The 23,735-nt window shown below is 36.1% G+C and overlaps 3 protein-coding genes across 8 annotated transcripts in view; 2 read left to right on the top strand and 1 right to left on the bottom strand.

The window, feature by feature from the left end:
* The window catches only part of LOC129794187 (poly(A) RNA polymerase gld-2 homolog B-like), a 255,708-nt gene that overhangs the window by 50,087 nt on the left and 181,886 nt on the right, over nucleotides 1-23,735 (top strand). The gene's annotated exons all lie outside the window — the stretch shown is intronic.
* The window catches only part of LOC129794090 (diacylglycerol kinase eta), a 66,219-nt gene that overhangs the window by 13,807 nt on the left and 28,677 nt on the right, over nucleotides 1-23,735 (bottom strand). For all 6 annotated transcript variants that reach the window (XM_055834704.1, XM_055834711.1, XM_055834720.1 and 3 more), the window contains one exon: nucleotides 5,813-5,893. In XM_055834704.1, coding sequence (XP_055690679.1) covers nucleotides 5,813-5,893 — 81 coding nt within the window. The remainder of the gene's footprint in view (nucleotides 1-5,812; nucleotides 5,894-23,735) is intronic.
* LOC129794647 (uncharacterized) lies at nucleotides 8,992-11,141 on the top strand. Its single transcript, XM_055835451.1, has 3 exons — nucleotides 8,992-9,166; nucleotides 10,203-10,580; nucleotides 10,660-11,141. Exons 1-3 carry the CDS (start codon nucleotides 9,100-9,102, stop codon nucleotides 10,953-10,955), a joined length of 741 nt encoding a protein of 246 aa, XP_055691426.1. The 5' UTR covers nucleotides 8,992-9,099; the 3' UTR covers nucleotides 10,956-11,141.

Below are 23,735 nucleotides of genomic sequence, written 5' to 3'. Positions count from 1 at the left end.
ACCAGGATTTTGTCTGCCGACAAAATCCAGAATATGTTATTATAACCAGGATTTTGTCTGCCGACAAAATCCAGAATATCTTATTATAACCAGGATTTTGTCTGCCGACAAAATCCAGAATATCTTATTATAACCAGGATTTTGTCTGCCGACAAAATCCAGAATATCTTATAACCAGGATTTTGTCTGCCGACAAAATCCAGAATATCTTATTATAACCTGGATTTTGTCTGCCGACAAAATCCAGAATATCTTATTATAACCAGGATTTTGTCTGCCGACAAAATCCAGAATATCTTATTATAACCAGGATTTTGTCTGCCGACAAAATCCAGAATATCTTATTATAACCAGGATTTTGTCTGCCGACAAAATCCAGAATATCTTATTATAACCAGGATTTTGTCTGCCGACAAAATCCAGAATATCTTATTATAACCAGGATTTTGTCTGCCGACAAAATCCAGAATATCTTATAACCAGGATTTTGTCTGCCGACAAAATCCAGAATATCTTATTATAACCTGGATTTTGTCTGCCGACAAAATCCAGAATATCTTATTATAACCAGGATTTTGTCTGCCGACAAAATCCAGAATATCTTATTATAACCAGGATTTTGTCTGCCGACAAAATCCAGAATATCTTATTATAACCAGGATTTTGTCTGCCGACAAAATCCAGAATATCTTATTATAACCAGGATTTTGTCTGCCGACAAAATCCAGAATATCTTATTATAACCAGGATTTTGTCTGCCGACAAAGTCCAGAATATCTTAATATAACCTGGATTTTGTCTGCCGACAAAATCCAGAATATCTTAATATAACCTGGATTTTGTCTGCCGACAAAATCCAGAATATCTTATTATAACCAGGATTTTGTCTGCCGACAAAATCCAGAATATCTTATTATAACCAGGATTTTGTCTGCCGACAAAATCCAGAATATCTTATTATAACCAGGATTTTGTCTGCCGACAAAATCCAGAATATCTTATTATAACCAGGATTTTGTCTGCCGACAAAATCCAGAATATCTTAATATAACCTGGATTTTGTCTGCCGACAAAATCCAGAATATCTTATTATAACCAGGATTTTGTCTGCCGACAAAATCCAGAATATCTCAATATAACCAGGATTTTGTCTGCCGACAAAATCCAGAATATCTTATTATAACCAGGATTTTGTCTGCCGACAAAATCCAGAATATCTTATTATAACCAGGATTTTGTCTGCCGACAAAATCCAGAATATCTTATTATTTTTATTCTTTTTTTTTTAATTATGCGAAATTTGATTGTTTCATCGAATAACTCTTCCCATACAAAATTTGGTACTCCTTAATTTGGCTAAAAGCATATTAAATAAATATTATGATCATACTCATTCTTTCAGAAATATATTTTTTATTAAAAGCTTCCTTATGAGCTTCATTGTAACTCTCTTCGGAGTTTTGTGCAAATTTAAGAAAAACCTATTTCTAGAGCTTTCAGAGCTTCATTATGCCATTCTCTAGGGTAAAAAAATAGAATCCAAAAAAAGCTCCTGAACATTCCAAAAAAAATGTGATAAAAAAAACAAATTAAACATTTAAATTAATTGAAAATTCTTAATACTGCCTCAAAAGTATTGAATTTTTCGCAAAATAAGAAAATTCTTGCCGTGAAATGAGCTCAATAGACCTCTTGATACACTCAAAGAAGTATATATTGACTACTTTAGAACACAAAAATAATGTTTAAAATGAAACTGATGGCCCCTACAACATATCAAAATTTCAGCCCCCTAGGTATAATAGCGGCTGAGATATAGCGAAAACAAAATTTTGAGGTTATTCAAAATGGCGGACGGGGGGGTGGGGGGGTTGATTTGACCTCATAATCGGATGTCTTCCGGTCGATATTTAAACTTTGCCGTTTACCGCAAGTCTCTATCTATCACCGTTCTCTTGCAATTTAGCGTTAGGTTCCGGCCGGCCGGACGGACGGACGGACAACCGGAAAATTTTTTTTTGGCGCATACGTTTTTTGGAATGTGGGGACCCTAATTCGTGCTCATCCCAAGTTTGAGCCCGATCTGACGACTTTCGATTTTGCTCGGTACACAAAAGCTGTGTCTGAAAGAAACACAGCTAAAATATTTAATTATAAACTTTATGCTCTGTATAAAAAATTTTGTGTAATTTTCCTCTATAAGTCAACCAAGTCGTTGAGTCGTCGTCGACTTATGCTCGACTTAGTCGTCGAAGTCGATGCAAACTTTGCATCAAGTCGTCGTCGACGAAAAGTCCATCGACTTCGGTCTCTACACCACACACCATATTTTCCTGCTGCGAGGATAAAAACTTCATTGCCTTCCAAGGATACATAATCCACAATTATGTGTTTTATACGCCAAAAAATGTTTTACTCCTTTTCACGGTTCGTCCAATTGATCTATACTACATATGGGAGCATCATTGTCCATTTTCATACTTTTCCTCTCCGTATGGTTTTTACGGCCGAAGGAAATTCACAATAAAATAGGTACCTACATATCTACCACACTCGGAAGTCCATCAAATTTGCACACATATCCTTGTTGGATATAAATCAATAAAAAACCACCCCTTTTTTCGGAAAATATCTCACTGGATTTTCTCTCTCTATCTCTCTTTGTTTTATAACTTTTTTTTCATCTTGATCCATAAATTTTACAGCTTCATGTAAAAAAATCATAATAAAAATTTTCATTACCAAAAAAACCGAGGGTTTGCTATGTATGTATACACACACAATTCATAAATTGATTTTCGGCACAAAATTGTATGTTTTGGCATCATCCAAAAGTGGGATCAATTAATCATATTTGGGAAGTACATATTGGGATGAAATGTTGTCCGAAATGTGATTCAATAGGTGAGCGTGTGAAAAATCAATTTGCTACAATACATTTCAATTTTAAAAGCTTTTAAGTGTTTTTCAGTGTAGGTTTCAATGATTACTGCGGATTTACTGCGTGTAGGCACTAATATGCCTACTCACTGCCTATTGAATGTATGTATTAACGAACGTCATTAATAGACCTGATTGACTCATTTTTTATGCGTGAATTATTAATTTTATTTTTTTGTACTTTATTTTCATTTAATTTCTTTTATTGATGCAATAAAATTAATGAAAAGCTTTTAATTTAGTAGGCAGGTAGGAATAAAAGCTTTAATTTTATATAATTTATCTGCTATTAATTTTTTAGAGATATATTAATACATTTAAAAAAAATCAGATTTAAAAATGCTCGAGGTGAATTCCATTTTCAACCAATTGAAAGGAGTTTATACGTTTCTGTATGGCAAAACTCCACATTATTAATCAAAATTTTACAACGATTTTCCGTTTATCTAAAAATATAATCAATGACGTCATATTTATGATTTCTCCCAAGTTTTTACTTCATTCTTCCATTAAATATTCGCTCAAATATTTCATTCAAATCTAAATCTTCATGTCCTTAATCATCTTATTCAGGCTTGTGGTTACCCTCAAACATAAATTTAGAATTTTTATTTCTATTCTTTGACTACATCACCACACCTATGTATACAAAAAAAACTTCAGCAAAACACAACCCCTGCAAAAATGGCTGAACTTGCGGGGATAATTACTTCGCTTAGATGGAGCATTTTTTATTGAAACAGACAGACAATACCTTTCATAAAAATGCCTTTTTGCCAATTTGAATTTTTTTTTTTGATATATTTATCAAATGAATGAGTCCACAGCTTGAAAAACATTTAATTTTTAAACGCAGACAAAACATAATTCGATGGTGCCTTCGTAGAATTTTCTATCTGTGAAGTGGGTAAAAATAACAAAGAATTGATGACGATGACGGGAAAAAGGCAATGCCAGCGTGCGTGAGTACAAAAGATATATTTTGGGAGGAAAAAATTGCTCATGACGAGGCAAAAAAAATTAGAGAAAGGTCACGTTTTGTTTTTACTTATCAATGAAATTATGAATTCTCTTGTCCAAGTGGCTAAATTGTCTATGACATGTGGGTGTGAGCACGAGAGTATCTTTACTTTTTGTTTGAGTACCGGATTTTTTTTCTCTGAAGGGGGATAAAATTTTATTAGAAAAGAAAAGAAATAATGTGCAAACCAAAGACAATTTAAGTTAAAGGTCAACTTTATGGAAGTTTCATCACGAGGGAAAAATAAAGAAGAAATACTAAATTTTCTTGCAACCTCTAAAGAATGTCATCCCCGTATGAAATATGAGAGGAGTTTTAGAGGGAAAGTTTGGTGGTGAGAAATTGTTTAAATATAAATTAATTGACCAAAAATTCTTTTATCTTTACCTGAGGAGAAGGATTTTCTTCTCTGTCCTTAATTTAATTTCTCGCCATATCCCTCCCAAGCGAGTTCGATTGTTTCGCAGAAGGATCGCTTACGAACGAAAGGAAGTCAAGTGAAAAAGTGAAAAGTCAGAAGGAGGCCTTCCAAATGATTACTTTGTAAAATTCCTCCCGTGCTATATAGGAAAATTTTTTAAATGGATTTTCATTTGATTAATGACGTCTAGGATTTTTTTCACCGTTCTTCATCATTCTTAGCGGTTGGGAAAGTTGAGATTTTTCCCTTAGATCCTCTTTCGCGTACAAAACATTAATTCTCTCTTTTCACCCACAGGAGTATCGCGCGAGCGAAGGTCCTTAAAACCCCATTAATTTTCCACAAAAGAAATATTTAGACAAGGCATTTTTCCACTCATCCTTTTTGTCACTTTTCATCTCACACAAAAAAAACGACATTATATATTTTCTTCTTCATCCCTCACCCATCACTCGGTACATGCTACATACAACTTTATGGCAGCAAGTTATTCGATGAAAAATGTTATTTGAGAGAGAAATGAGGGACATTTCTATACAATAAATCATAAGGATGTAATTTAAAACCAATACCCCTCGCCATTAAATAAAGCACATTGTCCTCAAGCTGGAGACGAAGTGCTTCCATTGTTTGAATCACCAGGCACCTCCACTGTGGGTAGTGGCACAGCACAGTGGAGGTGCCTGGTGATTATTTGGCTATTCCAGACAAACTCTTCGCTCTACCCAAAGTAATTTTTCATAATTTACTTTTCCGCCTCATTTCCCAAGGGAGAAAAGCAGTGGTGAATGTTTTGTTTGTGTGCAGTGTAGTGCTTCATCACCCAACCAATTTTCCTCTGTTTCAGAAAATATATTTAAAAATATTATCTCGTAAACATGGCGATGAAACAATTCAGAAAAAAAATTGTGAATTTTTAATTAGAAAAGTCAATGTTTTCATAAAAATAAAATGAAACCCGCAGCTAAAAGGCATTTTTGCCTAAAATCAATAAAATGTGAATAATTAAAAAAGTTTTAGCAATATTTAATGTTAAATTGACATTTTCCACGAATTTTTGCATTTCTTTTTTTAAATAATTTCCCACAAAAACATTGATGGGAAAACACGATGAATTAAGCATTTAGAAACAAGCAGGAAGTTTTGGACGAAGGGAAATTGGTGCGGTGATGTGTAAATCGATCGCTCGTTGGGAAAATTATCAGGCTATCAATTTCACAGTAGTCCAAAATCAATCAATGCTCCCGCCCCACATCCAAATGATTATTCACTCCATTTCCACTGATTTTTTTTCACCCAATAAAAAGGAAAATCTTCTTTCCCAAATATCATGTGGGTGGATTAACGTGAGACGGGAGATCCTCTCCGTTCATTCAGTAAATAATTAAGTGTTATATGCCAAAAGTGGATAAATTTTCCACATGTCTTACCTGAAAACTGTGATTTATGTTTTTTGTGCTGCACTCAGCAAAGGAGAGGTTTGATAAATCGATTTCATCGAAGACTTCACTCTGGAAAAAAAGTACAAAAGAATATTTTTTTATTACTTTTGTGCGTGTTGGGGATTTTTTTGCACATGACTTTGTATTATTTTATTGATGGAAATAGGACAAATTTTCCACATATGAAGTAAAGGAAAAAATATGTACAATGTGGGAGAAAGGGAAAATTCTGTTAGAGATGCTATCATATGTTTGAGGGGAGCGGAAATGGCTTTTTTGATGATTACAGAAGTGAAAGTTTTCTACGATGACGATGTTTTGACCGGCTAGTCATTTTATGATTTATTAAACCACAGAAAAGCTTTTATGATGGACGTCCTTTTTTGGTGGGGTATACTGCCTTGGACTTCACAATAAATTACAATCCATTTTAGGTGGTATCCTTGACATCCTCGTGTATACACCATACTCTCAATATAGCCCACAATCTGTCGGAGGGAAAACCACAGTGAGAAATCAACTCTGAAGGATCACTAAACATCAAGCCTAAGTGGAATGGGAACCCAGCAAACAAACCTTCGGACCAATTTTCATTTAGAACTTTAGTGACGCATGAGAGATGGCAAAAGGATGATGGCTTTTGAATGGAAATTGGAAAAGGTGTTCATCGTGCTAACATTCCTCGAGTACTTATCACGAAAATTCCTTGAATGCCCTTGAAAAATTGACTACACGGGGGACGATGAGAAGGTGGCAAACGAGGTGAAGAAAGTGAATTTCAATGAGATGAATACTCAAAAGGCAATTTATCATCCTGCTGTTGCGAATAAATTTTTTTTGAAGAAAAAACGCCTCATATGGCATTTACGCTAAGACGTCGTCGTAAACTTTGCAATAAACATCTCACTCTGATGAATGAGAATTACTTGTGCACACGTTCCCTAAAGATAGTGCTTTTGCAAAAATTTCCCCAGATCCCGCCATATACGTACAAAGTGACTTTTCAATTCAAATTGCCCGATTGTAAGTGACGTGATGCGCATAAGTTTCTCATTTTTTTTTCGTTCTTTGTTGGGGATTCTTAATGCCATAAATTATCCAAAAGTACGCTACCTCTGTGAATAATTCATTTTCTTCCTCTGATGAGATTTTTTTCTCTCATTTCTTACCGGTAGTATTCTCTCTTGCCAAGGTAATATTGGGGGATTCCTCTGGAGAGATAAGAGCTTATTGTAGCAACGTGTTCTTGTGAGTATATATTGTACTTTTCCTGAGGAAAACCATTAAAAATCAATGATGAAGGTATTGCAGGTGTATAAAGGGGTGTGTGCTTAGTTGTTTGCCAGCAGAACAGACTACTTTATTGTGGTTTTACCCTTCACCATCACCTTGTACAATAGATCTTTTCCTTGGGGTTCGGTATATATCCCCCCGTGACATTGACCTGTGCCTCCTGATGACTCGGTTAGTTTTCGTGAAACAACGGAATACCACATAGGAAATTTCCTTCAGCCACAAAAAATGGTAATTGACTGTGTGTCCTCACCAAACATCCATAAAACTTTCCTAGGGCAATGTCAGGGGTTATTAACTAACAAAGTTACAATGTTGTATGTATCTTCCTCAATTAATGACAGGTAGGTATATATTTATTGGGAATTATTTTATCATTTCCATGAATTTAGTGGTCAATAACTTCATCAGATATAGGCCTGTTTAAATACTTCATTGCGTTCCCAACAAGGGTTAATCTATGAGGTTGTCTATAATCTAGAATACATCCCTCTTACAATGCTACTAAAAAGCCCCGCTGTGGGACGTGAAAAGCTTGATGTGCCTCAAACAATAAGGTCTACCTTTAGTGGTGAATCCGAGGCCTTGACTTTTTAATCGTCATATGAACTCTGAGCGCAGTTTACACCCCTCAATTGTATATCCTTCATCAACCTGCTTTTATGACCCACCCCCATCCCGTAGTGAAATGTATACATAAATACGTCCATATATAGCGTCGCTCATTTGGCTGATTTCCTTCCACATTGTGCTCAAGCTCACACCTCTGCACGGCGAATTAAAAGCCATTAAATCTACTTTATGGGGCGCGACGGTCAATGTGAAATGTGGATGGTTTTTCTCGGAAAATTGATTGAGTTTACTGAACATTTCTCACAGGACGCAACACTATGTATACAGTACATAATACACATTACACTCTCTTCCGTGCTTCGCTTCGTGTGAGGCGCCTCTGCAATCCACTTGTTGAGGAAAATACATACATAAACCATTTGTGTGCGCCATGGGGTGGTAAATATTTGAGAAAACGATAGTTTAATCAGTAAAAATGATGATTAAGATGATGCGATGGAATAAATATTTTCAGGTGATGTCCACAGAAAAATGACTCTAAAAAAACTAAATACACAATGACTTTCCATCACCACCAACTAAAGATTTTATGGGCGACCGAGCAAATATATTCAAAGTCACGGTCATGAGATGGTTATTGATGGAATAAATAAAAAAAAGAGCTCGAATAAACCTGTTTTTCTTTTTACGATGCCCAAAGAAAAATTAAATTAACGCAGTCTTTTTCCCATCTTTTATTTTATTTTTTTCGTGTGTACGACTTTATACGCGCGATGTGAGGAAGGTCATGGATAAATAATGCGGCGGAAGGAGGAAGCCACGCGGTGTATTCATCAACAAGAGGAAGATGATTGAGTTATTGGAGCTCCGTGTTGTTGTATGTCGGAATTTCCGTGGACATTTCTTTTGCAAAGACGGTCAATGAATCATTGATAAAATTCTCAAGAGATTGCAATTAAAAAGGTTGCCGCTAGCATAATCATATCCATTCCATTGTACTATTCCAATTAAAAAGTAGATAGTAATTTTTAAAGTGAATCGTATATGTGGAAAAATGGTAATTGTGTGGCAAATGCCTGATGACCAGCCAAGTTGCTTTTCCCGGCATGTCTCATCCGTCATCCGCGTATAGAGCTCGTCATTTGAATGCGTTCATTTATATTATTGTAATATCATCGAGAACAAGATGTGCTCAAGGTAAACTTCCACGGAACCCCGGTAAGACACAAACGAATCCATAATATTTTTACCCACCACTAACATTCTGGCCGGCTGACGGAGTCCATTGGGCAAGAATTCCACCTATAAATACGTGGCAGCCCCAAGAAAGCACGTTGATTGTTCAAGCCACCTCGTTCGCGAGTGTATCGAAAAGACGCAAAGTTATTGGACAAATAGTGGGTGTGATAATGAAGTTCGCCTTTTGCTTACTTGTTTGCCTATCCAGTATCATCTCTGCTTTTTGTCAGAGACTACGTAAGTAAGCCATCAGTGACCATTTAACTATTAGTTTTTTTCTCCGTGTGTGATTATGAGATCATTTTGTGACCTAAATTTTAGTGAGGAAATGTGATTTGAATACTCCTTGAAAATGTGATGTGTTTGTCGGTTATATTTCAAATATTTACTTTGTTAATTTTTATTGTTTTCTGGTTACGTTCTTGACTAATTTGGAATTTAAATTGAGAAAAATAATATGAAAATAAATTCTTTTGTATATAAAAATTATATTTTTATGAATTTAAAAATTACTTAAGTGCAAGAAGTGGGTGAACTTTGAAGAAATTTTTATTTCTTACTAACCTTGAAATTTTCGAAGCAAGATTTTAAAGAAAATTTATTGAAAATTTCCATCCTACAACTTTGTTTCAGATCAATTTAATTTATCTCAATGAATGATCCATTCCGGTATCTTCTAGTTTTATAGAGGGATAATTAAATAACTGTGACTAACTAAAGAATCCATAGAATCAGTGAACTTTAGATTTTTCTCATTCTTGCATAATTTTTTAACGCTGACGTAGTAAAGCTGAATTTATTAAAAAAAAAAAACGAATGAACGTTTCAAGTCTTTTAGGAAAGCAACAAGTCTTAAGAAAGTAAAATATTTTATAGATTTTTGGAATAATGAGTTAATTTTTTTATTCAATAGGGACAAATATTAGTAGAAAGAGTAAAAGGGCTAAAAATAATCTTTATTAATTTACTAATTTTTAAATTGTTTTTATTAACTTTTCACTGATTATTAAATTCTTTTTTCTTGGATTTCTAAGAACTTTTCTAATTCTACATTAATGCGTTGAATTTGTGCGTAAGTGATTATAAAAAAGAATCACAGCTAAAAGACGTTTACATAGAGATAGATTTTCCAAATGCACTAACTGAATAAATATCGCGATGAAAAAGATTATTTTCCATGTTTTTATGTTTCATGCTAAATACGAAAGAAAATTTTATTTAAAATAAATAATATTCTAACTGATATCAACCCATAAATATGAACTTATTTTAGCCGATGGCATTGAAGCCTGCAGACGAGATGATCCTCAGAGGAATGAATGCATTCAGGGAACACTTCAGAAGCTTCTGCCTCTGATGAAAAATGGCAATAATTTGGGTCTTCCCACAATTGATCCAATTGCCTTCGATGGGTTACCCTTTGAGTATAACACGGCCCAAACTAAGCTAACATTTACACTGAAGAAGGGCACAACACATGGGTTTGGCGAGACACAAATTAAGAAAGTACGAACACAGATCACAGACGACGAATGGAGGTTCCACATTGATATCTTCGTCCCACGTGTGTTTATTGAGGCAAAATATCGTGGACAAGGTGCAATCAATGGTATGAACTTGGGTTCAAAGGGTGACTTCAATGTAACAGCCAGTAAGTTTTATTATATAAATTTGTTTAAAATAATTTTGAATGAGATAATCACAATTTCCTTTTTCTTTCACTTAAATAGCCGGATTAACAGGAACTGTGAAGATTCGTGGGAAGAAGGAACAAATCAATGGGGATGAGTTTATAAAGGTCAATAGCATTGATTTGGTACCAAAAGTAAAGACCCTCCGGACATACATTGAAGGCCTCGTGCCAGATCCAGAACTTAATAGAATTGCCCTGGAATTTGTCAATGAGTACATTTCTCAGAATCGAAATGATCTACTAAAGGAGACACGACGGTTCTTTGACCCTCTTCTTACGCCTGTCGCCAATGCCATTACACTTCGCATTCCCGCACGATATCTCCTACTCTAGTCCAGCAACATATGTTATGTATATAGTATACCCGCCACTACGTGGAGGATGGAAAATCACATGGATGATGGTAGACATAAGAGAACGCTGAGTCATAAAATTCCCAGCATCCATATAAACGTGTGTGTGCGTCCTTTTGCGCCCATGCAAATTGTTTTGTTGAATAAATGATATATTATTGAAAAAGAGAGTGTTTATGGAATTTAGACAATTTTCCTTTTGACTATGTGAATTTTCCATTTCAATTCAGTGCCTCTTTTTTTTTAAATCCACGACTTTTACCTTTTTTCTTAAAGATAAAAATGGGATTTAATAATGGTGTGCTCGAGGAAGGCAAAATGTGTTTGATCTAAATATCAAAATATTGGCCCCTTCTCTTTCAAGCAGAAAGCTCTGTGAAAGTCTTTTCCCAACTGGGAAAATCTGTTTTCCCAGAAAAGCTCTTGAATTTGATTTTTGCGAAAATATGTAGCTACTCTTTATGATTTAGCTCAATGTTCGAGGAAATATTAAATAAGGTATGTACAATACAGAAAATATACATAAGAGGTTGGTACTAAGTGGTGTGCAATTTATCATTCCGTGGAATCGTTTTGCTGTCAAGTGATTAATCAAAGCAATTATTTTATCAAGTGATGTATTCTTGTATCTTTCGCATATTCTCTTTGCTCTTCCTCCTTGTGATGAAGCTATGAGAGATGAAGAGTCAGCCGGTAGAGCTTTTAGCAGGGATTTTTGTCGAAGGGTGTCGTGTACACCGCATAAATACCTTCACTCAAAGTAAAGTAGGTATCTGTGTATGGGGTATGGATATTCTTGCTACGTATAATTACACCTGAAGAAGTGAACCTCATTATTCCACCCACTTGAGAGCTGCTTTCTACTTGAAAGGAGAACCCTTGTTGATAAATACGACTATTTGCCATCACTTCTGCCACATGAGCGACATGGCATCAGAATGACAAAATATACTCATAACTGAACCATTTTAATAATTCATCCACCACATTTGCCAACAGCACGTGGTATGAGGTATTGAGCATTTGGGACGAGAGATGGGGTAAACCTCCATGGGGTCTGGGAAAATGCGTATTTATTATTTTACCTTGCTTTTGGCATCGTCGCTCCTTTTTTTTTATACCTATATCCTATGTACATAATTTCGTGCGTCACCTTGCAAATCTCATCAGAGTCCCGTCCTGTGCTACAACCCCAGAGCTATCCCCAAAAGATTAGAATCGTGACGTAGTGAGAGAGCTCATAAAAGATTTATTATCTTATCATCCTGGGCAGGAAAGTATCTCCAAGTATGGCGCGCGTAAAAAAAAAAGAGAACTTTCCTCCCAGTTAATGTTTAACACAATTACTTTGCCATTCGTCTTAGGGTAATTCCAGCAAGCCGTCGCTATAAGATGTGCGCACACTGTAGCGGAGGGCGCGTTCGCTCATCCTAAAAGGCACGGATCATGGTGACGGAGTCGGAAAATTAGATATTAATTCACCATCATATTCGATGAAATGAAAACCCATTTGGGATTACAGCTCTCTCCGCATCTTAACATGGAATTGCTTTTAATTTCGCAACAAATGCGACGAACACACGGCAAGCACTTAAATGGTATTTTCGGATTTGTCAGTGCGTTCTTAATATGTTAAAGGCAGAGTGAGTGAGGGCAATGCCACAAATTTCTGCCCCCCATTCGACAAGAGGGGGTATTGAAATTATATCCTGACGCAACCATTTCCCCCGCATCCAAAACGATTTCCGAGGTGGTATGTGAGAAAAAGGAGCATGATGATGCAAAATGGAATGGGGGATGAAATTTATGAGGGGGTACAGGCATCTGATCCCAATGAAATTGATCGAATTTGAATTTCTCATGCGAAAATATATTACGGCCTGGCTTCCAGGGGGTGTGGAGATGCCAAAAGAACTTCTCTTGCTGAAGGACTGAATTATCCAAAATCGTAAAAAAAAGCTGAGAAAATATCTCAGCAGTGGAAGTGACTTTTTCTCAAGCTTTTTGCTTTATGTGTCCTTTTTGTATTAAATATACTATGTTTATATACAATTCCGAAGTAAACATTCTTGTGTGAGATTTTTGATCCCAAAACTTTTTCTACTTTTTTACTATCATGCAGCATAATCAAGGCATACCCTTTGCGAATGAAGTTCCACTTGTAAAGCTCTAAATGTGATGCTATTTTTCAGGGCCTAAAGTATGCGAAGATTTGTTTGTGTTGTGAGAGAGAGAGTATATCTCACACAGTGGCCAATAAATCATGATGAGATGAAAAATTGCTACTGGGCTTATGGCAATAATATGCGGAGCTTTAGCTTGGTGGTGGGTTCATTGGCACTGCTTTTTGGGTTGAAAGAACCCCACGAATAGTCGTTTTTGGGGAGAGTTTAATGTTTCATGGTACAGAAAATCCATGCTCACAGTTGGGGGCATTGTCTCTCGTTGATGGTGACTTTTTATGGGTACCACGGACTTTTATTTCCTCCATCCATTTCCTCTTCCCCACATTCACAACACTGCTCTTAAGTGATTTTGACGGAAAAACAACCACAACACCACCCCTTCCCATTCCTCATCCCTGAGTAATTAATGGAGCAGTCGACGTAGACTTTTATTTTGCTTACTACGACAGGAAGTTGGGTGAAAATTGATTATAGGTAGTTTCAGCGAATCATTCGTAATGCTTCAACTTGATTGATTTCAATTGAGGCAATTGAGCTTCAGTGCGTCATAAGTTTTGTGAACGCTAAAAGCTTCTCATACTTTGCACAACATACATACATATAGGCAAAAAAGGATCTATTTTATTGCTGGTGTGCTTCTTAATCTCGTTTATCTAAGAAGCCATCCCCCGCACCCTTTTGAGATATAGCTCGATGACGACGTTGCCCATGAGATGACGCCATCAATTGGGGGATACAATTTTTCTTGTCAATTGAGTAACATTTTCTTCCATTTTTTCTTCATCCCCTATTTCTTCAATCTACCCTTTACCCTCTCCTCTGCTATGTGTGTGTGTCAATCACGTTCTAACCAGCAATTCTGTCTCTGCTAGAGGCATCAACAGTGCCAGGCCAAGTCGAAGGGGGATGGAGGGAAATTGTACTAAATAAATAAAAGGTCAGAAGATACTTTTCCCATCTTTCCTACTCCAGCATTTAGTGGCGGGATTGAGCCTGAAGCTTATTCATATTTAGCAAAAACAAGCTAATTTTTTTATATATCTCCCTCTCTGAATTACGAGTCACTTCCATCCAAACAAATTTATTTAGATTTCAAGAAAATTCTTTAAAGAATATATTGAAAGAATTAGTCAGTTATGCAGTTTTTAGAAATAAATTTAATTGAGGGGAATTTTCACTATAAATAGACGTTTTAGATGAAACGACTATGCCAGCAAATATGTAAATATGTCAAATTAAATTCTCCAGAAAAATTCTTGGAGCTCAATTCTACATAATATGTCTCTCATAAGAATATCTAAATGTATGTCATTTGCAAACAAAATAAATACAAATATATTCCTATAGGAACTTTTATGAATTATTTATTCTAAGAAATTTCCTTTTAGATGTTTTCCCTCATATTGTCTTCATTCTAAATTGCAACTTCATTGGGTACTCTTCTATGTTATATAATGGAACAATAAAAGAGTTAATAACACGTTGTTTACTTTGAGTCATTTTGTAGAAAATCGAATATATGAAAAAGCGATCTCTTTCATTCTGAGAATTTCTTTGATAATATTGTTCTTATGCCCATTCCCTTGAATTCTCAGTTGTTGTGGCAAAAGAACATGGGTATGTTTAACCTCTGCCAATGTTTTTCACCTTTTCCCAAAATTGAAGCCATATAGAGAACCTTTATTATTAAAGATTAATGCCTGTCTGTGCGTGGTGCGTGATAAACTCATAAATATTTCTGCTGTCCCAGCGTGCATTGAATCGACACGGGGGTCTCAATGGTGAAAACATGTTCAGCAATCTCCATTGGGGATGAGCCTGCAGAGAAAATGGAGATTTGCGACTCTTTGGGCACTGAGACATGGGGCGAGCCATGTTAGGGAAAAGTTGTACATATGGATTTTTTTATCATGTAACGGATGGAATGTGTAAGAAAATTCCACCCTTATAAAAGTAAATCTCCCGCCTTGAATTGTACAAGAGATTCCCACATTCCCTTTTGGGCAAAATCCTTCTCACGACAAAAGACGCTGTATCGCCTATAAATTGTGTATGTCGGTATATCAAGGGGAATTATCTCCATTTTTATGGATATAAATGCGGTGAGAATTGAATTTCCTTCCTTTCACACACCACCTGGCGTCCTTTCAGACCATTTCAGGCATACACACGATACTTCCTGCTTCAGTGACCAGCCTGAATTGTTTTCCATTAACCACGAAAATTGGGTCAGAGGTCGATTATTGCTATCTGTCTTTATGTGGATACGACAATATCCTGCTTTCACTGCGTGCTATGAATAAAGCAAAATTATTGCGCATCACAAAGCTCAATTTGCTTCCTCCCACTCCCAATTTTCTTTTCTTCAAAAAATTTTCATCATGGACGTCAAAATAAGACGAATAATTGAAATCTTTTTTATTCCCCTTGCTAAGCATTTATATCTTAAGCTTTTGGATATCATTTGGAAGCTTTGGTGGACGGGGAATAAAGGAGAGAGGCTTCTTGTGAAAGAAAGTAAAATCCCAAACCCAAATAGAAAATTACACGAGTTATTGTTGAAACAGTCAGTCGCAGAGGGAATGAAAAATGCTAACGAGACGAGTTTATTGTAAGCCCCTTTTGTGGAGTTGTATATATTTTTCTCATTCACCCGTAAGGTATACCCCTAAAGGGATGGGAAAGCTAATAGGCCAGTAGAATTAGCGGAAAATGACCCCAAACTTTTAAATAAATTCGGCCTAGCCAAATTTTGCACCATTTGATTCATAAAAATATAAGAATTTTTTTTAATATTTACGTGCATGCTCTAAAACTTATGCTCATTTCAGAAAATGCGTTTGAAAAATTTTTCATATATTTTTCCATAGAAGCCATCGAAGCCATTGAACGAACATGCGACGTCGCTGAATTTCGTGTTCCGAAAAAGTATGATTTGACAGTTGAGAATTTTCGAGTAAATATTTTCATTTTTGTGGGGATTTTTTTTTGTGAAATAATGTGTGTTTACTTATTATTTCTGCATTATCTCATGTAGGAAGTACTTCTTTTAATCCTCGTTATAATCTGTTGAGTGGAAATTGTAAAAACTAAAGTATTTTATGTGGTTTGTGTGAGCAATTTCTTGGAACCCCCCAGTGACGTCACTTGTTCGTTCAATGGCTTTGGGGGCTTTTATGGGAAAATGTATGGGAATATTTAAACGCATTTTCTGAAACGAGCATAAGTTTTAGAGCACTCCAGTAAGTATAAAAAGGTTTCTTATAATTCTTTGAATCAAATGGTGCAAAATTTGGCTAGGCCGACTTTATTTAAAAGTTATTTTACTTCTCAGCTGGCCTATAATGTTTAGGTACAATATTCTGTCATACCTTTGTCACAATAAGCGTAGAATAAAATTAAACTTTTACCACGTTTTTTTTTAGTCGTTCCCCACCCTCAATGGATGATAATAAAGGAAGCAAATGCCCAGAAACGATCTCTCTATGTGGTCACAACGTAGCTTTAGATGGGGATTGGCTCCGAGTTGGATTCAAGACACGTTCCATGAGACGCTTTTCAGGGCATTTCCGAGAAAAAGGTATAAAGTTTCTTGTGCGAGGTACACATTCCTCCTTCTTCGGGCATTCTTGATTTTGTCGTATAAATACACCCAAAATGAACAAGATTGGTGATTTTATACCCTTTTTTTTACAACCGTTCCGCCAGAATATTATCAAATGTATAATTTCTATGGGAAAGTCCTCCGCCTACACACGGGTGATGTGGATTATGGGGATTATTGTAATTTCACCCCAAAAGAAAAAAAAAACCCATTGGTTTTTCATGACTTCAAACTCTGTGTAGGTGGAACTAAGGATTGTAAATTGAACATTTGATTCACACAAAAAGCTCCTTGCTTCAGCAATCAATGTAAGAAAATTATTGACCTTTTTTGTGAAAATTTTCTCAAAATCACTTTTCACGAAAAAAAATTTCTATTGGATTCTATATATCCTCATCTGTATGTCCTTAAATCTAATCTGCAAAATGCTAGCAATGGATTTGGGGCAAAAATCCCACTCAATGAAATTGTGAAATTGAGATTCATTGACAAAGTTTAGTAATAAACATTCTCACCAGCAACTTTATCGCACATCCTTATGGGAAGGATAAGGAAGTTGAGGGCAAGCTTACAACCAGAAAAAAAAACTTTATCGACAACATTGTCGTATCTTTGCCAGCTTACTTGGGAATTTTGCACATCTCCTTCAATATCCGCAATGTGTCCCCATTCAGCGTGTCTATGAAGTATGCTTGAGCCCAGCTTCAGCGGAAGTGGCGATGAGGAGGGATGCCACATTGAATGTCCTTATAAAGAAGTTATCGAATGTTTAGCAACGATGTGCCCGAGTGAAGTGTCAATATAGTTTGCAGGATAGAAATCTTCATAATTTTTTTTAAGAGGGTTGAATGAGCTGGCAATAGATATTTGTCAATGGAAAAATCAATTTTGATTTGAAACTTTATTTAGAGAATACATAAATATACGTTATGAATAAGCAAAGAGTTTGAGTTATTTTTAGAAGTTGGAAAAAAAGTAAAAAGGATTCATTTTTCACAAAATTATCGTATTAAAAAAGTTTTTCCAGCTATGATCCTTTGAGTACATATTCGCATTATCAGACTTACTTAAGAAGAATATTCACGTGCAAGTTATGTTCACTTTGTAACTGAAATAAATAACAAACTATACCTCTCTAAAAGGAGAAAACTCGTTATCCAAAGAAATAATACGAAGCATCTCCTTTCTCTGCTCGAAAGCTCACAAAAGCATAACTATAGAGCTCCTCCAAGTTCAAGTCTCTTGAATTTCAATATCGCAAACTCTCCTAAACCTGAATCCCTCTTTTATATGCTCAAATATGTACTGCGAAAACATTGAAGTGCCTCCTAAATTGGATTGTGGATCATCATCAATTTTTGTGGCAAGCTGAATGATAAGTGAAAGTAGTTTATTGTAAGCTGTTTTTTTCTTCTTTTTTTCAAATGTGCATCCCACCCCTATTTTCTCCTTTCAACATGACCTACTTTCGGGGGTGTATGAGATGACTCGACTCTCCTTGACATTTTATCAAGTAACCCCTTTCGATGAAAATTTCTTCACATTCCACACGTAGGTATATATTTTCAACAACAACGCACTGGATGTCGATGCGGAGAAGAATTGGAAATAAATCCGTGTGTTTATCATCGGGATTTTTCCACGCCTAATGACATCCATAAATTGGGTATTTGTGTCGAGAAGGGGAATAAAGGCGCAGTGAAAAGGGATTTTCGTATTTGGGTTGAATGGTGATTAATTTTCCATCATTATTCCATTTGTTTCAACTCAATCATTGACCACAGTATGTCACACTGAGGCCCACAATCTCAATTGATCATGAGAAAGCCACGTAAGAAACCACCCCCAGGAAACCATACAGATGAGATTGACTTGAAACGAGAGAGCCAACAAAGAGAGAATAGATAGAGATAAAACTTAAAGCCCCCTCCCAGAACTTAAGAAAGCTTTTAACAGTTTATTTGAGCAACTTCTACAAGTTCAAAATGTAATTTTAACAGCAAATAATCCATGAAAAATATTCTTAACTCTCAGAGATTGATGCTTATGCGGATTATAGGATTATATACAGAAGCACTCATACCACATTGTCGTCGTATAGATCATAGAGGTCCTTGGTAGATGTGAGATTTTTCGAGTGGAAAATATTTGAGAAAAGTGAATTTGTGTTCCTTTGAAAGTCACACAGTTGTATGAAAAGGAAATAAAAACTTGTGCACAAAGTCTTTATTCTCCCATCCACCCTCCCTTTAAAAGAACGTCTCATCGTTTTCTCCCATCCACCTCGCCGAAAGTTATACGCGTGTCCTCCCCTTGTCACCCCATATACCCCTCTCACCCCAAAAAATATTGTATGTATGTCACATCTGTCCTGAGGGATGTTTTCAAATGGGGATTTACATTAAAAAGAAAAGTTTTGGGCTCAAGAAATTTTCATGGGTTGTACAAAAGTGGCATCAGGAAAGCTCGCTGCCAGACTGTGAAATGGCAAATTGCTCACGTGGAGCCTTTGCCAAACCTCAAGAAAAAAAGAATCAAGATGGAATCACGGCAAAATGTAAAATTATTGGAGTTTCATTTTTTTCCTCGCATCTAATGACCCAGCTCGTTAAACTGACATTCTCGGAGTCATTTCTTGTGGCAAGATGGGTTCATAAATTTTTCGCACACACACCACAAAATTATTTCGTGGAAATTTACACAACACATTACTTGCTGAAATTGCACCATATAATTTATTTTTTGATGATGATGGCAAAAATTTAATTTTCATTTTTGATATCTTTCATTCTATTTGGCTTTGCTGGATCTGCAAAATATGTATGTATGTTATATTAGAAAGAACTGCATTTGGACAAAGGGAAAAATCTCCGTTGTTAAAAGCTCTTGAGAGCCATTTAAAAATTAAATAATAATAAACCAGTGTGATGGATTTATTTTGAGAAACTTTTATATAAGTGCAGTAAAGTGCACTCTACTGAATAATTCCATTTTAATGAATATCAATGTATTCTAATCCAAAACGTATCAGTTCTTAAATTTGTTCTTTGTCTGAGAACTTTTATTTAACCTGAATCTGATCCATTGTGAAGAGATGACAAATTTTACTTTAATGATTTTGAGTGCAAAAAAAAAAGTTTTAAAGTCGAATAGATTCAATAAAGCTAAGAGCTTTAGAACTTATTTTGCAAAATTCTAAGAATTTCAGTTAATAATTGACTTTTCTTGAAAAAAAAATCTTGCGTTTCTTAGTTAATGGTGATAAAAGGATAAATTTTCATTAAAATTTAATTAAATCCCAAAATCTCTCTTCAAACATATATTCCTTATCATCCACCCACTCAAGGCTATCTAAAGTTGATTCCAAATAAAAGCGATAAGGTAATTTTGGTGGCACGTGTTTGGGGGCGTCTTCTTTGTGGACTTCTTGCAAGAAAATGGCCCCCTGCTGAAATACCTCATGGAGATCATTAACGCCGTCACCCTCTGGGGGTGATGATATGTGTGAAAGAAGGAACGTTTCCGTTAATTAAGATAATGTGCTGATACCCCGAGTAAATCAATGAGGCTGATTGTATATCTCACAGTGAGTGACTTCGACACACGTTTGCCCTTTTGTCACCCCTAAATTTTCTCTTTCATTTCCACTCTCCTTCCCCCAACCGTTGGAAGAAATCCTCGAAATAACCTCCACTTTGACACTAAACACCAGATTATTGTGATTGCTTGGACAGACACTTTTGTGGCACCAAATTGGGCACCAAAAGATATACATATGTCCGTATGCAAGTTTTCTATGCTAGAAATGTTGCTGAGGCAGTGAAAAATTTTCATCTCACTGATCCCCAAAATTGTGGGTAGTGACCTTTTCCACTTGTGATGGAAAAGAGATGACTTTGACGGGAAAAACCCCTCTCCTGACTGGGAAAACCCAATTAAAGTCATGTGTGTTTTTGGGTTACACACTTGTGATTTCAGTGCGGGATAAACCGTATACGCAGTCAACGATGGGGAAATTTCTAGGAAAGTCCTTAGAATTTAAATTCTGTCTCTTCATGCCCTTTTTTTCCTATTCCCATATATGTAGGTACTATCTCTAATAGGAATGTTTGATGACAGAGTTGCAAACGAGTTGGGAGTAATTGTAAAGTTTTAAATTAGTTTCTATAAAAGTTTCATTCCATTTAGATTATTTTAATACCAAAAGAGTAATTAGAAAAACTATTTTTAATTATTCTATTTTCCAGTAAAGTTGAAGAATTGTTAGAAATAGAGATAAAATATGTTGTGAAAGTTCTACAATCTGGGAAATTTATCAATCAGTCAATTTGAAGTATATATTGTTACCCTTTTCCACAGTCCCCTAGTTAGGGTTTTCATGCTGAGAATTTGACGACGTCGAGGAGACGATGTCGTTTGTATTTAAAGTTTAATCAAAACTTTCTGGCACACAAGAAGCCCGATAAGGACGGTTGAGGGTTTCCAAAATACATATCTCTCTTTCTTCCTTACGAGCAATCACCCTAAGTGAAAATATACATCTGACGTCATCAATGCCGCCACACTTCTTTCCACCCTCTGCAATTCACCGCACAATATCGTCATTCTTGTCTTTTGAGAGAGGGCAGAAACTGGGTGAAAGCTCGTAAGTTTTGGGAGTAAGGGGGTGGTGGATGAAAAGCACGTATGAAAGCGTATTAAAAGCCTCTCTCGCGCGACTTCATCAAACTTTCATCTTGTGGGTGGGTGAATGTTAAATAATACAGTTTGTTGGGGAAAATTTTTTGGGACCACCAATGGAGGGGTGAGACAGTGACGTGTTCGACTCGCATAGATGTGATACAAGAGCCTCACAGGATTGGTTCGGCGTTTGTGTCTAATTGAATGAATTGTTCTCCAAAATGGAATTTTCCCTGGGTGCCTAATTCAATTGGGTGTCGTAGTATCGTGTTGAAAGTTCAAATAACGTCATCATAGCTCTACCTCCCACTATATACCACGCGAAGCTTTCAGGATTTTTATTAGTGGGTCAGACAGGGAGACACCCCGGTTGGCAAACTAAAGTGCTCGCCGGAAGCTTTCAGCCTCACTGGACATTGGATGATGTATTGGGGTGTTAGTCTATAGATGCCAATTGCGTTTGTGCGTAGACTTCTTCATGTACATACATATATAGCCATCAGGATAGCCACTCACCCTTAAGGGTCAGAAAAGGCGGAAGTTTGCGACACGTATTTCACAAAAAAATATTATTTTGCCTCTTCGCATGATTTTTCGTGCGCCATTATTCAGGGGCAGTATAATAACAATAGCCTATGCCAGAAGAATGGAAAATAAATAAAAAATCTCCCATAACTCTTAAGCGTCTTTAGGGATTGAAGGGATTCCTTTTTTGCCTTTTTTGCAATGTAATTTCCCGCCACGTTTTTTATTTTCTTCTTTGTGTTGCCTGCCGATGAATTATTTCGTGAAATGAGAATTAATGGAGAATGTCTAGTTGGGGTAAAAGTTCTGTATGCTAAGCATTTCTCCCTTGTATTGCCCTTTGAGATGGTCATTTTATGATAAGATAAATTTATTTTTGTGCTGTATATATCATTTTTTACGCGTTTATTTCGTTGTTAGATATTTATTTTAACTCCCTTGACTTCTCCGGTAATGGAGGGAAAGAAAATTTAATAATTTAAAAGAACAATTTAACTTGAAACCACGTAAAAGGAACTCATTTGAAAATTGCATTAAAAAACGAAGTTTATTTAAAAAAAAATTGTAAGACGAAGAATTTTTATGACATTCCCATGAAATTCAAGAACTTCCTCATTCGTAGACGCGTTGATATTTAGTCTGTTTGTGACGTCAATACCAATTGTTTGCATTGCACGTTGAGTAAACGAACGACGACGCGTGTATGGAGCCATCAAATACACGAAACCGGAGAAAATATTCAATGGCATGATGGGTAAGGAAAAAAAGTCCAATGAACTTGACTTTAGAAGATGATATTACATGGTAATTCCGCGTCGCCATGGGGCTCAGTTTTAGTTAAAATTTATGTGTGAAGGATTAATTTAGAGTTGGTTTTCCTTTTACCCAAGTCACGGGCGCACCAGAGATGTCGTTTAATCATGAAAAGCTGTCATAATTTCCATATCAATTAAATTAGTGTTTGAAATTTTACCTCCCCGCATGGCAATGTCTTTAGGGGATGATGGCGCACATTTTCCACATCTCCCATGGTATTTATCTTACCACGTTTCACATTGTGCTATGGGTAATTTTGTGGGTTTTATGAGGAGGAACGGGCAAAATTGTAGCATTCATGGGAAGTGATTTGTGTGTTTGTAGCTGAGAGACTAAAAATGCTCATTTTAGAGAATTTTCCCCCCATTTTTTTTCTCGCTTCACCACCGCTGAAAAAAGGGGAGCGGTGATGCTATTGTGTTGTTTACCAACCCCACAGATTGGTGTTCATTTTACCACGGAACAACACCTCATTTACCCACGCGAGATTGGTGCTCAAATACCCATCCAATTGCAAGCTATTCAGCGTCACCTTGTAAGGCTTTTATCGTTCGCTCGCACAATAATTTCCTTGAGAGCCAATTACGCTGTTAACATCGCAAAATTCTCAAATAGGGGAGCGACATGGGGCAGGAAAACACCCTCGTAAAATTGCATCAATTCCGTAATCTTATTGCATCATGAATTTTAGCATTGACGTCACGTAACTTTTGATACCGTCTAAATGCATTTAATTTCCTGCTAAGGGGTAAAAAAGTCACTCAACACCAATTCCGTCACATCAAGGTTGGAAGAGCACTTTTCTTCTCACACTACGACGAGATATTTCCCATATATGCCAAGGATCTTTTCCACGGGGGTGACAATTTTCCATAATAGACCTCTCTGCGAGAATATTAGTAGCCATTTGAGCCCTCACATAGGTGTAATCAAATGCTATTTTTGTTCG

The sequence above is a fragment of the Lutzomyia longipalpis genome, chromosome 1 (genome assembly GCF_024334085.1).
Source record: "Lutzomyia longipalpis isolate SR_M1_2022 chromosome 1, ASM2433408v1".
In the NCBI taxonomy this organism is placed as follows: domain Eukaryota; kingdom Metazoa; phylum Arthropoda; class Insecta; order Diptera; family Psychodidae; genus Lutzomyia; species Lutzomyia longipalpis.
This window is presented reverse-complemented; position numbering and strand designations above follow the sequence as displayed.